This window comes from Corvus moneduloides, chromosome 10, assembly GCF_009650955.1.
Source record: "Corvus moneduloides isolate bCorMon1 chromosome 10, bCorMon1.pri, whole genome shotgun sequence".
Taxonomy (NCBI): domain Eukaryota; kingdom Metazoa; phylum Chordata; class Aves; order Passeriformes; family Corvidae; genus Corvus; species Corvus moneduloides.
Genome location: NC_045485.1, coordinates 17,453,145 through 17,468,430, shown reverse-complemented (window position 1 = coordinate 17,468,430; position 15,286 = coordinate 17,453,145). Strand labels below are relative to the sequence as shown.

Genomic DNA, 15,286 nt, shown 5'->3' with positions numbered 1-15,286 from the left:
GATCCTTTAACCTTCAGCAGAAAATTATTTGTGCCATGTAAGAGGAATATTGATTTTTACATCACATGGCCCATGAGGCATCAGAAATCACGTTTTTTCCCGTAAGTGTGGCTTATCTCTAGCTTTTAGAAAAAAATTAGCTTTGGGCCCTGTGAGATTTCCTGTTCAGGGTGAATGGGTTCAGCATTTAGATCTTTTCACTGGAAAGCCACGCACTGCAGCTGGACTTCTAAATTAAAGGGGGAAGGGAATTAACCTGGCTTAACCTAAGTTTTGACAATTCCATTGAGAGGCCAGTGACTCATTTAGAGAATTCATCGAGTCCACAAGGGTTAAAATGATACTTCTGAAAGCTTATAGAATGTCATTGCTTTGTGTTTCAACAATTGGGTCCTGCAGTGAATTTTTGTGGGTTGTTATGGAAAAAAGATTTATTGATGACTTGTGATGCCAGGATGTTTCCTCTGTGCATAATTTTTTTCTCTTAGAATACAAATGCATCATAAACCAGAAAAGGAAAAAAAAAAAGGATGCATTACAAACTAGAAATTAAATATGATTTAATCCCATGGTAAATTCAGACCTAGACCTGAATTCTCCCCATTCCCTTCAAGTTCAGGTCTGGAGCGTAATTTGACCTGTCAAAAACAAGAATTAAAGCCACAAAACTCCATTTTGGATCCAAAATTCCTTGCAGTTTTTGGGCATCCGCTGCTGAGTTCTGGAGAGCATTGAACCCTTGTTAGAAACATTGTTGAAGCCAAGCTCTCAGATTTAAAATTAATACTTCCCAGTCCCAAAGTTTTTTAGCATTTAGTACTCCTGCCCCAGGGCTAGAAAGTCACTGTTTCAAATTCTGGAGTTAAAAATGTCAAAATCAGTTAGACTACAAGTCACAGTAGCCATCAGTATGCGTTTATACATCCACCGCAAGGAAAGAAGTGAGGAGAGAGGGAGGATACATCTGTTTGTTTTGAATTAGCATGCTTGGGTTCCATTCCTAATGCAGAAGGGTTCGTGGCTGGGTGCACAGGTCAGGGTGCCCAGCTGGAAGTGCTGCTACTGGGACAGGCTGAGCTGAGTCCTTGGAGGTGCTGATGTTTAGTCCAGTGCAGGCTGTATTTAACCTCAATTAGAATTTGCATTTGCTTTCATTCAGGCTGCAGCAGGATGAATTGCCAAGATCTCCAGCGTGTTGAATTTTGAGCAAAGCTGGATGATTTGTACTGGAGGAGGTCAGGTTGATGGGATGCATTACTGTTTGCATAGAAACCTCCGCTGTGTTCTCAGTGGGGAGACCAACCTTGTGAATTCAGAGGCAGTAGAAGGCCAAATCCAGATCTGCAGCAGCCGGCATGTTTGGAGTAAATCTGCTGCAGTCAATAGACTTGCTTGAGCTGGCACCACTGTCACTGAGATCAGAATCACTTGATATACAGCACTTTTAAGAAATGTAATTCACGCACTGAGGGTATGGAAGAGTATTTTAGTTCTAAGCTGTGACTGTGATAACCCAGTCAGCAAGCCATGGAGAAAATGTTTTGGGCTGTTATTTTGGTCCAAGAGCGGTGTAAGTAGGAAAAATTACAAATCATAACTTTATTGGACTCATTAGGTCATTAGTGATGAAGTTTAGGACCTTTTTTTTTCCTTCCTAAAACTCACTGGGCTGTAAGAAGTGTGGCAAAGGAGAAAGCCTGGTATTAAACTAGGATGTAGGACTTAGCTGTATCATAAAAGGTTGACATTTTTGGACAAAGTATATGACCTAGTCAGCAGTATCAGTCATTGAAAACATAGCTCTTGCATTCCAGTTAAGAATGAAGAGGAGGGTTTTGTTTGTTCTTTGTTTGGTTTTTTTTTGGTGGGTTTTTTATATTAAAACTTACAATGGCTATTTGTGGTCTTGTTTCCTCAAGGCATATTTAGGAAAACTGGATTAATTTATAATGCCATTTGCAACGGAACGAAGCCTGGTGAGGCAATGGATTTGACATTCCTTTGCACAGGCTTTTTACAGTGATACTCTTATGATTCTAAATTTTTATCAGTGTGTTATTTTAGTAAACACTTTATTTACCATACATTTAATGTAATTATATGTTCTCTATGAAAAGAGGAAAATAGTGCAGAAACAGTGATTATTCTGAGTTAATACTTGAATTTAAAAATAATCTTAACTTTCCGTATTGTTTCATACCCAAGTATTTCTATAGTACAGATTGGCTTTTTTGCTTGTGCTATGAATTAATGCTCTCTCTTTCACGTTTTTTGACTGGTTATAGTACTGCCCTGGTGTTTTGTCTAGAAGTGTGCTGCAGAGGGTTTCTGTGTATCTTGGTGTATATGTTTATATACCTGGAGACTAATTTTAAAAGCTACAGCAGGTGAAAGAAAACCTTTCCAATCAGATTTCTCAACATCGTGCTTGGAGTCTGTGATACTGTGGAAAGATTAAGGTATTTCAGGCAGTGGTGATAACCCAGGCAGACGGATAAATGAGGGAACGTTCCACTCCACTTCCCAGAAGGAGCCATCTGGGAAAACTGTTAAATTTGACCTGCTGTTGGAGCTCATCAGCCTTTTGGAAAGGTGTACACTGAACCTAATAGGAAAATAAACTCTCTGTCACATCTGCCTGTCTTTTACGTTTTTTTTGGGGTTTTTTGTTAGACTCTTATTTTTTTGGTGTGGCTGTATAGTTTATTCTGCTGCTAACCACTCAACTTATTAACTTGAACCATTTTGTAGCCCACTAAAAATACTGGCAGATGACAGTGGGTTCTGGACCTCAAGTGAACCATAAGAAAGCAGATGTTGCATGAACACAGAATTGTTCACTGATGCCTCTGCTCTTCTGTACTGCTATTTGCACAGGCTTTAAAATGGGGGGAAAAGAAGAATAAAAACACATGGTTTTCACAGGAAATAGAGGCATTACTAACATTCAAAAATGTTTATGCCCTCTGGTAGGATAATGTTTTAAATCTGGTTTAATAGAGTTTTGGAATTCAAAAAGATAAATAGGTTATAAATGCAATGCAGCAAATAAATGGAATCATAAACAAATAAGAAGTAACACAAAGTAAACCAAGTAGTGTCTGGGTGCATATGTATTTCCTATTATTTTATGTGTGCATATGCACACTTTTTTAGTGTTCTCTAGAATTAATAAAGGAAGAAAGCTTGTATACTCAATAAACACTCTAAACTCCTTTGCAATTTAGTAGGAAATGAGAAGTTTTTATAGAGGTTTTGGACTGTTCTTTATATCTGTTGTTCAACAGACAGTAGAAAATGTTAAGTTTTCCATATAAATTGTAGAAGACTTCTCCAGAAGACTTCAGTGTGCGTAATTTTGTCCTGTCGCTCAGAGGTGCAGACCTCTTCCCTCACTCGTGCATCTGCCATTATACCTTCTTAGTCCATTTTTTGTAATCATGATGCACATCCATGGATAGCAGCATAACCTGTATAACCCTCAAATCTGCCCATATTTGTCATGCACAGGAACTTCTTTTCCATTACAAATAGCAAGTTATAAAAGGAAGGAAAAAAAACGTTTTAAAGTCTGTGGATGCTGTAATTATGATACTTTAAGTTTCACTAGCTTAGTAATAGCAAAAGTCATAAAAATACTTAGCCTACCCAAAGTTCTTATTTATAGGGGGGTGGGGGCTTCCCCATTGTCAGGCTCAGCAATATTTGCCTAAATTAAGTAAGGGAATTTGTTCAGCCCGTTAGAAGGGCCCAGTTTGGTGAATGGAAATGCTTTGGACATTCCTGCATTGCTGAGCCTTAGAGGAGGTGTTCCTTAAGGAGCTCTGTTTCAATGTTCCATGCACGTGGTGACTTGTCTTCACATGGTGCTGTGCTGTTCTTTTTGTGGTCTTTGCTTCTGGGATTGTCCTTGGTAGTTCTGCCTTTTGGTGTGGCCAAAGGACTGTGGTGCACAGCTTTTTACGTAATTTACTGTTGAGTCCATGTGCTACTGAGTAAGTCTGTGCAGGGGCCGGCCACTGCATGGTCCTCAGGTCCAGATGGGTGCAAATAATGTCATTTTAGTAATGACACTGGGAAATTACAGAAGTATCCCAAGATGAAATCAGAAAAGGTTTAACTTCTCTTGACTGGCATCTTCTGTAGCTTTTTGACAGTTATGTCTCATGCTGATATCTGATATTCTTGTAGGTAAAGTTGCTATTGCATTTGAAGTGGTTCAAGTGGAATTTCTTAAATAGAAGAGTTTAAATCATAACTAACCCTTTGAATGAATTAAGGTAAAATTATGGACCTTGACTGTCCACCAGCATTAAAAGTATTTAGGTCAATTGTTTGCACATCTTTTAAAACTGGACTTTCACAAAGTCCTTCTCATAAATACCAGATGATCAGTCATCAGAAAAGGAAAAGCAAATAAAAAATCTCAGAGTAGTCATCGTAGCGATAGTATTAAGTAAATAAAAAAGTAAATATGAAACTGAGAAGGAAATTCTTCCCTGGCATAACACTGTTGTGTTTTGGAGACCAGATTTTTCAGATGTGTTCAGACTCTGGAATTAATGGAGTGTTGCAAAGTGGAAACCCAGATTGCCTAAAACACTTGACACCCACGCTGGAAGCTGAACCAAGGTGTGTGTCTATAACTGCACACGTCAGTTGTGGAAGGCTGTTTTCCACGATAAAATATTGGAGGTCAGCTCTTAGCACCTTTTCTTCTGTGCGCCATCTTCTGTGGTTTCAAGCTGGGCCATCACAAGGAGTACAAGAGGTTATGGACAGAAACTTTAACAACTATGTTGACTCCTTTTCCACCAGTGGTAGCAGCTGAAAAACAGATCAAAGCTCAGAAGCAGTTGTGTTCTTGTAACACTTTATGGCATTTGCAAGGTATTCTCTTCATTTGAGAACCAGAGATGAACACTTTATTAGATTTCTCCTCTTCTTCTTTTGGTATAATGCCTAGGAGCAATCTGTTTGAGTACCTTGATAGCTTCTGGTGATCAAGCCAGCAAATTGAATCCCACATCTGCGAAGTCTGAGTGTGGCTGCTGATCCATGCACAGCCCATACATCCGTGACACTTGCTTGTCAGCTGTAAACTAGAAATGAGAGAATGATGAAAGTGTAAAGAAAAACTTCATCTGATTATAAACGTGTTTTGGCTGAGGGGTTTAAGGTTTGGACCAGACTTCAAAACTTTGGATTGGATTCTAAGGACATTTTGACACTTAAAAAGAAATCTGTGTTAGCAACTGAGCTATGTGCACGGCATAGCAGCAGTGCAGAGTTGTAAAGATGTGTCCTCAGTGTGCTTGGGCTGTGTGGACCTTACAAAGAAGGCAAGGGAATGCTGTATATTGAAAATGCATCAGGTATGCTAAATGGGAGCAGTCCATCCACTCAAGATCTCTGGACATGAAGCAGCCCAGCTGGAGCTCTACCAGGACTCCAGGCATCTGCAAGTCCCAAATGAGAGGCCAGATTTCTCATTTTCACCCAGATGTTATTTCAGACAGAAAAAGGTTCAGACAGGTTCAGGGGAACCTGGCCATACATTATCACTGGCAAGGCAGCTTGTTCAAATACAGAATTTGAAGTCAGCAGGAGGTAGAGGTGTCTGTACATCAGGAAACCCCCTAAAATGCCTGCTCACATTTTCAGGTACCTAAAGGCCCAGGTTTCAAAGCAGAACATTTCATTTTTCTCTGTGGTTATCCTTCCCATACTGAGGGGGAGCTGAGATTTGCTACCTCAGGCCAAAGGGAGGCTCAGCCCAGATGCTGCTCCTGGAAAAGCAGCAGCTCCAGTTCCAGCGGGAGCCACTGTCAGCACAGAGGTGGAAAAGGAAGTGGGGAAGAGTGTCCCATTCGTGTCAGCCCCCTTCATACACTAGCAATAAACTTGTGACACAACCTCTTGGTCATGCCTTGGCTACAGGGTGCAGCAGGATCCTGGCAGATTGTCTGAGCTGCTGGCACTCAGAAATCCCTTTGGTGTGCTGCCGTAGCTGAGCTTGAGTGGCAGGGCACTTAATGCAGGGAAAAGGGATCTGTGCTTCTTACAGTCACATCAAAATTACCTGCTTATTGTGGAATTTGTCTCCACTAACTTGTGCTGTCTAAATATTCAGTGACTTGTCTTGCCTGTTTTTATGCTTCTTTTACAGTCAGTGAAGTAGATTCCCCCAGTGGATGATTCATCTCCTCTGTTTTAGGCTTCAGTATTAGAATGGGATAAATGACCCTGGGGAGATACATTTCAGAAAGAGAACTTTAAGCACCTTCAGCTAGCCAAGGTGAATGCCAATTGGTGTTAGGGAAAACCAAGTTAATTTTCCACCGTTTGCTGCCCTTCCCACCCAGGCCCCCAACTTCCACCACCATTGAGTGCTACTTCAAGGATTTCAGGTGGCCTGAGCTGGCCCTGTGTTTCAGCCCAGCTTGTGTCAGTGGACCATGCAGGAGAGGGGCTGAGTTAGGAGGAGAGGTGCTGCACTGGCCCGTTGAACTGGCAGCCCCCTGAGAGCGCCGCATCCTGGGTTCAGCCCACCAGTAGTTGCCAGGTATCTGCCTTTCGAGGAAGAAGAGTTGTTTCATTCCTATCCTGGAGTAATTAGTGACTGAAATACCCAAAAAAGGCAGCCCCAGCTAGAGCCGTGGTTCTCAACCTCTGCTCTGCAAACCCTGGGGGTCCATGGATCACTCCTAAGGTAACTAAGAAGAATTCAATGAAAGGTAACTGAAAAACCCGTGTTTATGTCAATAGATTAACTTTCTCCATAAAGGAGCTTGTCTCTTCTGAAAAACATTTGGGGGCTGCCGAGCATAAAGGTTGAAAACCACTGAGCTGGAGTAATGTATCTTTATATGTGATAATTTGACAGCTAAAGGGCTAAAGCTATTCAACTGTACCTTTATGAAAAAATGCCTGGAGAATTGAATAGAATGTGATAAACTTTGTATTGGCATTTTTGATTCAGTCTCTGAAATTTGAGTAACTGAAGGGATTCTATAAAAATAATTCTACAAATGTGCAAAGTAAAAGAATGAAGTCCTTTTCATATGGATTCCAGCTGATCCTATAGAGTCATGCTCATGCTGTAGACTGTGATTATTCTGTACTCTTTTTAAGATTTAACCCTGAAAATGGTAAATAATTATAGTTTAATTTCTGTAGAACAACAGGTTTCATCCCTAGTACCTATGCAATGACTTTTTAGTTGTTGATGTACATTGAATTTAATTTAAGATCTATGTAAATAATTTCTACAGGATGAAGAATCAATGATACTCAGGATTTTGGGTTTCCCCACCAGGGTAGCTTTGAATCCAGATACCCAGCTCTGACAGTCAGATCCCTTGGACAGTGTGGCTTTATCACAATGCCATAGACTTGTCTGATGACAGTTGGTACAAGAAACTCCTGCAAATGTTTATAAACTTTCCCTGCATTTAAGAAGACAGGGCAGGATTTGCCAAGCCAAATGATTCCCCTCATGGTTATACATGGTAAATTTTTTTAGGAGAAGTGTTTTGGGGTTTTTTTCCTCCCACATTGATTGAGTTTTACTTGATTTTGTCAGTATTAGTTCACCTCTATTTGAACTGCTGGATAATTCATTTGTAGAAGAGGCAGTACATTTAGGTACTTCCATCTGTGTTTAAACAAGGCTCTTGTGCTTTCCCATTAAAAAAAAAAAGATTTTGTATTATAATGCTTGTGGTAGATGAGGTTCTGAATTTAACTCCTTCCTATTCTAGTTTCTCTTAACAACTCTGTGTTATCAACACCTGGGGTTTCTAGTTTACTCTCTTTGCAAATATGAATTTGCAAGAAGGGGTTGATGGTAAGTAGCGTGGCTCTAATTTGCACTTGCGAAGTGTGTCAGACAGTTTCATCAGGGCATGGCGAGCAGAGGAAAGCCTGTCTTCCTCTGAAAACAGCCCTCAGAGGATGTCAGAGACCGTGTTTGGCTTTGATAATCACTTGCAAATGCAGTATGGTTTTGAAATGAGCTGTCCAGGAGCTGCTGGAGAAAGGGATGCCTGTACTCCTGTGAATTCACTCTTTGTCTTTCTCCTTTTTCTTTCTCCTGTTTCTACTTGTTGTCATGTTTCTGGGCTGTCACTTTGATGTGCTTTTGGATGAGTCTACCTCATGTTGGTAGAAGTTCTATGGATTCACTTGGATGAAACATTTGTGACAGTCATCTGTTTTGCTAGACTGTACCCAGTGATATAGATAGCCCTTTCCAGCCTTCTGTTCCTTACTCCATCTACCTGGCATCTTTATAGCCTCATCCATCCCTCCTATCCTCCTAGTGCCTTCCAGACAGCTGTTGAAATCTCTCTTCTAGTGGTATCTGAGTACTCTTTTCTCATCCTTCTGCACATTCCTGTCCTCAGAGCAGGAATCTTGTCCATAGTTACTGTTCATTTATAAAGTTTTTTCTTAATCCATTAGTAATCTTAAGGTTTAAGTCTGGGGTGATATTTGAGTGCATGGCTGGACTGTGGCCACCCTTCTCTCTCGCAGGCAAAAGGGCAGAGGATTTATGGTGATACCTCACCTGTGCCCTTGCTCAAGAGCTACAACCAATTTGTGTCCCCATAAATCATCAGTGCTCCAGTAGTGTTAGATTCCCTGTAGCCTGTCCCATTTCTCTACTATACCACATCAGCTAGCCTTACACCTCCCCCCCTAAACCCCAGCTTTCATCACACACTTGCCCAGTGCCCTCAGAGGAATTCAGAATGAGTCACGCAGGGTGCCTCTGGGGACTCCTACTGATGCAAACTTCCTCCTCCTCAAGGCAGCCTGTGGTTTGATGCCACAATGCAGCCGGTACTTGTTAGCTCAGGCCTTCGCTGTGGAGTTGACAGCAAAGCTTGGGCTCTGCTCCCCCAAATTGCCTCCTTTCTTCGCTGGATTCTGGTGCAGAAGGAGACACTCCCAGCTCATCCTCTTTGTAGTGTCAAACACAGGAGCTGCTGAGTGTCAGTCCACAGGCCATGAGGGTTTGCGGTTTTTTTGGAAGAAGGGGTTATCATTCATTCTTAAGGTGTATTCCAGTCCAGGCAGGAGACTGGCATCAGCACATTAAGTGAAGTGTTATTTGGATGTTTATACGTTAGATTAAAGTCCCCCAGTTCTTGAGACAGAATCAGAAGAGCTTTAGTAGCATCCATCATGACCTGCTTCCAGAGTCTGCGTTCAGAAATACAGAATGAGACTAACAGGGCTCATTTATGTTGTTTTGGTTTACTCTTTCCCCCCCACCCAGACAGGCGATTTTCTTTATAACATTATCTACCTTCTACCTCTTCACATGGAAAAGAAAAATGCTTTTCTGCTGGTAATTACACAGTGCCGCATTGTGGACCTTTCATCCCATTACAGTAAGTGGACAAACTACTGTAATTTACAAGAATGAAATAGGTGAGGAAATGGGAAAGTTTCTGGCACTCCCAGGCATAAATGCTAACCTGACACGGGAGAACAATTCTGACAGAAAACAAGTTTTCTTGCTAGCAATGAGTGCTGGGGCAGTTGTGTTCTGATGGAGATGGAGGAGTACCTGCTTCTCTTGAGGTGTTTCAGAAGTAGAAGAATCAGGGATTGTTAGTGGAGGGCTGCAGACCCTTAACCTGTCTCTGCCCTCGCAGTTCAGCTGAGACATGCTTCAGCTCTTCCTTGCTCTCAGTTTCAAAATGTCTTCAGTCTGTCTATGTGCTGCCTTGTCATGGATCTGTTAGCAAGGTCAGCATGTGAATACATTGAGATTTTTTTCCTCCATCAGGAATTATTATTGTTCCCCACCTTTGAATACACACCTTTTACACTCCTCAGCACAGATTGATGCTCTTATCTGCCTGGCGTTTTTTGCTGATTTATAGTGTTTCCTTGTGGGAGGTTTGCCCTGAAGGCGTGATTGCAGGAGTAAGGTCTTTACCGGTGCATCAGCAAAAAAGTATTTGCACATCACCAGGGAAGAGCTACCAGTTGGGTGGTAGAGCTTTCTTATCCCTCGCGTAGACTTGCTTGTAGGCTATGCACTAGAGGCTGAGTGGCTTGTGCTTATTTTCTTTTTCTTTGTATGAGGTGGTTACCAAATGTTGGGGGGCACAACCACCCAGTACAGAGGTTGAGTTTCTCCCACTCCGTACAGAGGATGAGTTTAGAACCCTCAGAGGCTCAGGGTGTCTGAAGTTCCCCCAGCCCCCTCTGGGTGGTTTGGCAGCAATTAATTGCCGCCACCTGCTGACCAGGCACAGGATTTCTCTGGCCCGGGTACAGCTTGTGCATGTCCTGAGGAGTCCCCACCATGCCCTCCCGAGCAAGAGGGTGATGGGGCAGTAGGTGGAGGTCAGGGTGCCTGCATAAAGCAGGAATACCTGGGGACAAATACAAGACTGGTCATTTAAAGGTGGCACATGCCTTAGAGTGAACATAACCATGGGTGAAGACTGAGCTGGCCTGGCTTTGGGCTGCTGTGAACTTGTAGGCTATCGAGCAGATCGTGGATGAGATCAAGCCTGGTACAGGAAGTTTGAATGAGATATAACCTTGTATAACTATGATGTTAGGTGCAATCAAGCTGCATGTCTTCGTTTTAATGTATCTCTCTATAGAAGGCATAAAATTCTGGTATTCTCTTTTAGAATAAAGGAAAACAGAGAAGCAAGAAATTTTACCTAATCCTAAACTCTAGAAATTTAAGTTTGTTCTTCTTTGATTTAGTGAAAAGACATGAAGAGTGTTTATCACTGTTGTTCAGAAACTATTTCACATTGTTACCTCTTTAACAAAGATGTCTTTTCACACTGGTGTTTTTGAACATTTGAATGCGAGGTGAGCCAGACAAACAAGTACATTAGACTGAAGGATGTAATATGCCTATTAGACAGCGTCACTGCACCAAAGCTTCCTTCCATGGCCAAATTGAAGGAAGCAGCAGCACTTGCTGTGATCCTCTTCCCTGGCTGCCCCAGCATTGCTGTGCCTGGGGCACTGGTGCAGGGTTACATGGCTGCCATGGTAGGAGCTGACTTCTGAAGCTCTTGGAAATCCTGACCTGCTTTCTGCCCTTTAATGAAGCATGTGTAGCATTTAACTTTTCTGGGGTCAGTCCAGGCTTTCAAGCAGCAGAGCCAGGGTAGGGACTCCTCAGTATCTTGCTTTGATCTGAGTTTGTTCTTACAGCTTGGGACCTGCTCGTAGGCCATCCCAATCTGCTGCCTCCTGCACAAAGGAGCTCCTGTATTGGGGCAGAACCCTACAAGTGCTCTAGGGACCCAAGGAATTTCATGTCTCCATAGAGACTATAATCTCATTTTCTCTCCTTTCCGAAACACTCTCATTTTCACAGGAATGCATGGGGTTTCCCCTAATTATCCTCTAGTGAGTCTCCATTTTTTTTGCATGTATCATTTTTTAATTTGTTTGTTTGTTTGGAGGCGGAGGAGAAGCCTCCAAGGAGAGATGAAATGCCATGCATGGCAGTTCTGCTTGGCTGCTGCGATGCTGTCCCTGTTCTGTCAGAGCAGGGGAAGGTTGCTATTACCATTTTATAACGCATGGCCTTAGGTTATTCTTGCTTTCCTAAGCAGTTTGAGTTGCTGCACAAATGTTACTCTAAACCCCCATTTCCACCCTCGTTGCTCGACCCGGTGCCTGAGTGACCAGTCCTGCTGATCCTTTATCTCTCTCCTTGCTCCCTAGGGCTCCGGGACCTCAAGCAGCTCCGCCGCCACCACCCCATCCGTGTCCACCCCTGTCACTGGCCACAAGCGGATGATCATCCCCAACCAGCCTCCCCTCACCGCCACCAAGAAGTCCACTGCCAAGGGTCCGGGGCAGCCAGCGCCCATCCCGGTCACTCCCGTTGGCACCCTGAAGCCGCAGCCGGTGCCGGCCTCCTACGCCACGGCCTCCACGCCGAGCCGCCCGGCCTTCAACGTGCAGGTGAGGACGGCGCAGCCCAGCCCGCACTACCAACCGCCCGGCCCGCAGCCCGGCCACTACGGCAGCCTGGGGCCCGGCCAGCCCTACGCCTCTGCGCCGTCCCGCCAGCCTGCTGCCCCTCAGTACGGAGCGCCGCAGCCCCACGGGCCTGACTACGGCTATGCCCCTCCACCCAGCCGGCCCGCCGAGCCCGCCTATGGTTACGCGCCCCCGCAGGGCCGCTACCAGGACCCCTACTACGGGGGGTACGGCGGCAGGAACGGCTCCGAAGCGCCCTACATGCCGCAGAGCTCCTGGAAGGCTGAGCCGGCGTATCCTGCAAGTAATGCCATGGGTCAGGCTCCCCCTGGGCTCTACCAGCCACCGGGCACGAAAAAGACCTACATCACTGACCCGGTGATGGCCCCGCAGCCACCCACCCTGCAGCAGAAGGTAGGAGATGTGGGCATTTCTGGGAGAGCCACATGGCTGAACATGGCCTGGGACAGTCCCTGAAAGGTGGCAGGGGGTTAAATGGTGCTATCAGGGGTGTGAGGCAGGTCTCCCTACATATGACTTCTTAAAAGCTGGAAATAGGGAACTCTCCTCTGCTTTGAAAAGAGCCTCTGTGGGGGCTTAGAAAAACCGTCGGCCTCAAAGGGTGAGATGCTGTCAAATGTGAAGGCGTGATGTCAGCCCGCAGGAGGGAAGGAGGCTTTGTCCCTGTGACATGCTGCTGCCCAAGGAGCTCCCTGGCCATGCCTTTGTAAGGCATCGCCTTTTCTTCTGGGCACTCCCAAGATGAAGTAAGAGGTTGAGTGTGAGCTGCTTCGTGTGCCTGTGGACATCCCTGGTTCAACAATTCATGCTCCCTGTCCTCAGGCAGATTGGAGGTACACGAGAGGCTGGTTTTGATTGTGGTTCAGAGTGATTGCAGAGGTTGTCTTCTGGTTTGTCGCTGTTCAAAGATCACTTATCACTGAAACCACATGGAAATGAGTCCCCACAGAGCTCGGCTCTGGTTTTCCTCTCCGGTGTTGGTACACTGGGTGGCCCCCATCCACTTCAACCAGTGCCTGGACCTCACAAAGTGAAGTCAATTTGAAATAGGAAGTTAAGGTGGGTCTGCCTGGTTTCTCTACCCAAGCTAATCTTGGCTGGCTTTTGCCAATTCTGCTGGTGGCCATCTCTAATGTGGCTCTGGGAGGACAGAGGTGTTTTAGTTTTGTGGGGCCTGCATTGTATATGACGAGCTAAGGTTCCACCAAGGGTGAGGCAGGGAGGCAATGATGCCATTGCTGCCCAGGCCCATCCTGGCACGTCTGAGCACATCCGTGCTCTTGAGTTTTTGGGTGCTCACAGGGAAAGGGGAAGAAGCTTCTGATACATAACAGAAAGCCTGTCCCTTTGTCATTTCCTTCTCTAACAGCACACAGATGGTCTTCCCTGGATTCTGGGTTTCCTGACAGTGGGAACTTTGGAAGACAAAGATGCTTCTTGAGGCAGTTTAGAGAGGGCAAGAAATTACAGAAGTCCTTGAAATATTATCTGCCAGCAGCTAAGAAACTGCTTTTTCTCTTTTCTTCCCCTTCCTTAACAAGAAGCTTTGAAGCAGGGCACGGAGCAATAAACTCTCAGCTCTGCAGGTACTTGGAATAGCTTAGACTGGAAAGTAGTGAAAGACACAAAATTTGCACATAGCCTTAACTGATGTAAATTGTTGTGGTTCCAGTGGAGTCACTGAGGAAATGCTGAGGTACAGCAGATCCATATTTAGACTTTTATAGATACAAGTAGGCATATATATAAAAAATTTAAAAACTGTAGTTCAGTCAGCATCTCTATGGAAACGCAAATCATCTCAAACCACAAACAGCACAAGCCTGTTAGTCTCATTTGCATTACAAAGCTGGAGGAACAATTTAATTTAGCTCAAGTTTGGGGTTTCATGTATGCCTATATATATTTATATATACATGTTCGTGTGTGTGCACATGGCATTTGCAAATACACATGCAGAAATACTTCATAAATATCTCTATAAAAAATAATTTCACTTCTTCTGCAGAACAGACTATCATCTGCTTGATGGTAGATCCCTCCAGAAACTTGCTCTCTCTTCCAGCCTGCTAAATATCTCTTTTCTCACCTATTTCACTTCTGAGCTTACAAATTTTTTGTAACATATTGGTGTCAGGATTTGCCTTTAAAGCAGTGTTGTCCAGCCTTACCATGTGCTGTTCTCGTTCTCTTCCTTTGCAGAATAACTCATTCATAAAATCAACTTTGGGAATTTTTTTATTTAAAATGAAAAAAAAAAAAAAGACCGTGTTATAGCCAGATGTCTGTTAGGGAGAACTGTCACTGTAATTTGACTTGGCTATCGTGTGAATTTTAACATCTTTTCCTACACACACACACGCTTTTGCATTTTGTTGTGTTTTGCCTTTTCAAGGTTGGTTTGAAACCTTTCAGTTAAGGAAACAGAAAGGGTAAGAAGCATTAATACGTATCACATAAAATGTAAGATGACCTTTAGGAATTTTTCTTCTTGCAAGGGGATGATTTTAAAATATCAAACAATTTCTAAATGTATTTAGAAAAGTGCATTCTTAATCTTGAACACAGTTTGTGTGCAAATTATTAAGGATGTTGTAGCAAATCCATCTCAGATTAAAAGTTCATGGTCCTTAATTCTAACATATACCATGATCCATCACTGTGAGAAGTAAAGTTTTTCATTAAATTTGTTTCATGTTTTTAAAGGGTAAAAAAAAAAGGTTTATATTTGGCATTCTGGCTAGGAGGAGGTTCATGACACTGTGGCTCTGTGTTTTTAGTTGTGTACTAATCATGTTGAAGTCGCTGCTGATCCAAAATAAATCTGGATTGGTATGGGAACAGCAAATAATCTGTACTGGTTCTTAAAGCCTGCTGAATACAATGAGTTTTACTCACACACAATTCCACATTGCATTCTGTCCTTGGGCCACTTATGGAGTGAGAGTCATGCATGTGAAGCCTCTAGGCATTTTAGTCTTTTGCAGTACGCTGTCTAGCATTAGTGCCCAAGTCCCAGTTAGGAAATGATCTGGTGGAATGCATGTCCTCATTTAAACCTTCATGTGCTTCAACAGCCAAAAAACCTCAGGATGGTGGGTGGTGGGGACTTCTGTAGGAGTAGCAGCAGAGTTCTCATGAGACCATCACAGAACCATATGACACAGTTGGCTCCTCTCATGCTCGTGCTGTGCCCGCTCAGAGCAAGTCAAAATCTGAAGCCTCTCTCTTAACTTCTCCTCTCCCAAGGGGCAGAGGGCACAAGATCAGGGTGGCTCAT

General features: G+C 43.6%; 1 protein-coding gene across 1 annotated transcript in view; it reads left to right on the top strand.

Moving 5' to 3' along the window:
* The window catches only part of LPP (LIM domain containing preferred translocation partner in lipoma), a 333,633-nt gene that overhangs the window by 191,875 nt on the left and 126,472 nt on the right, over positions 1 to 15,286 (top strand). Inside the window, 1 exon segment of the mRNA XM_032119009.1 lies at positions 11,725 to 12,399. Within this exon segment, the coding sequence (XP_031974900.1) occupies positions 11,725 to 12,399 (675 nt within the window).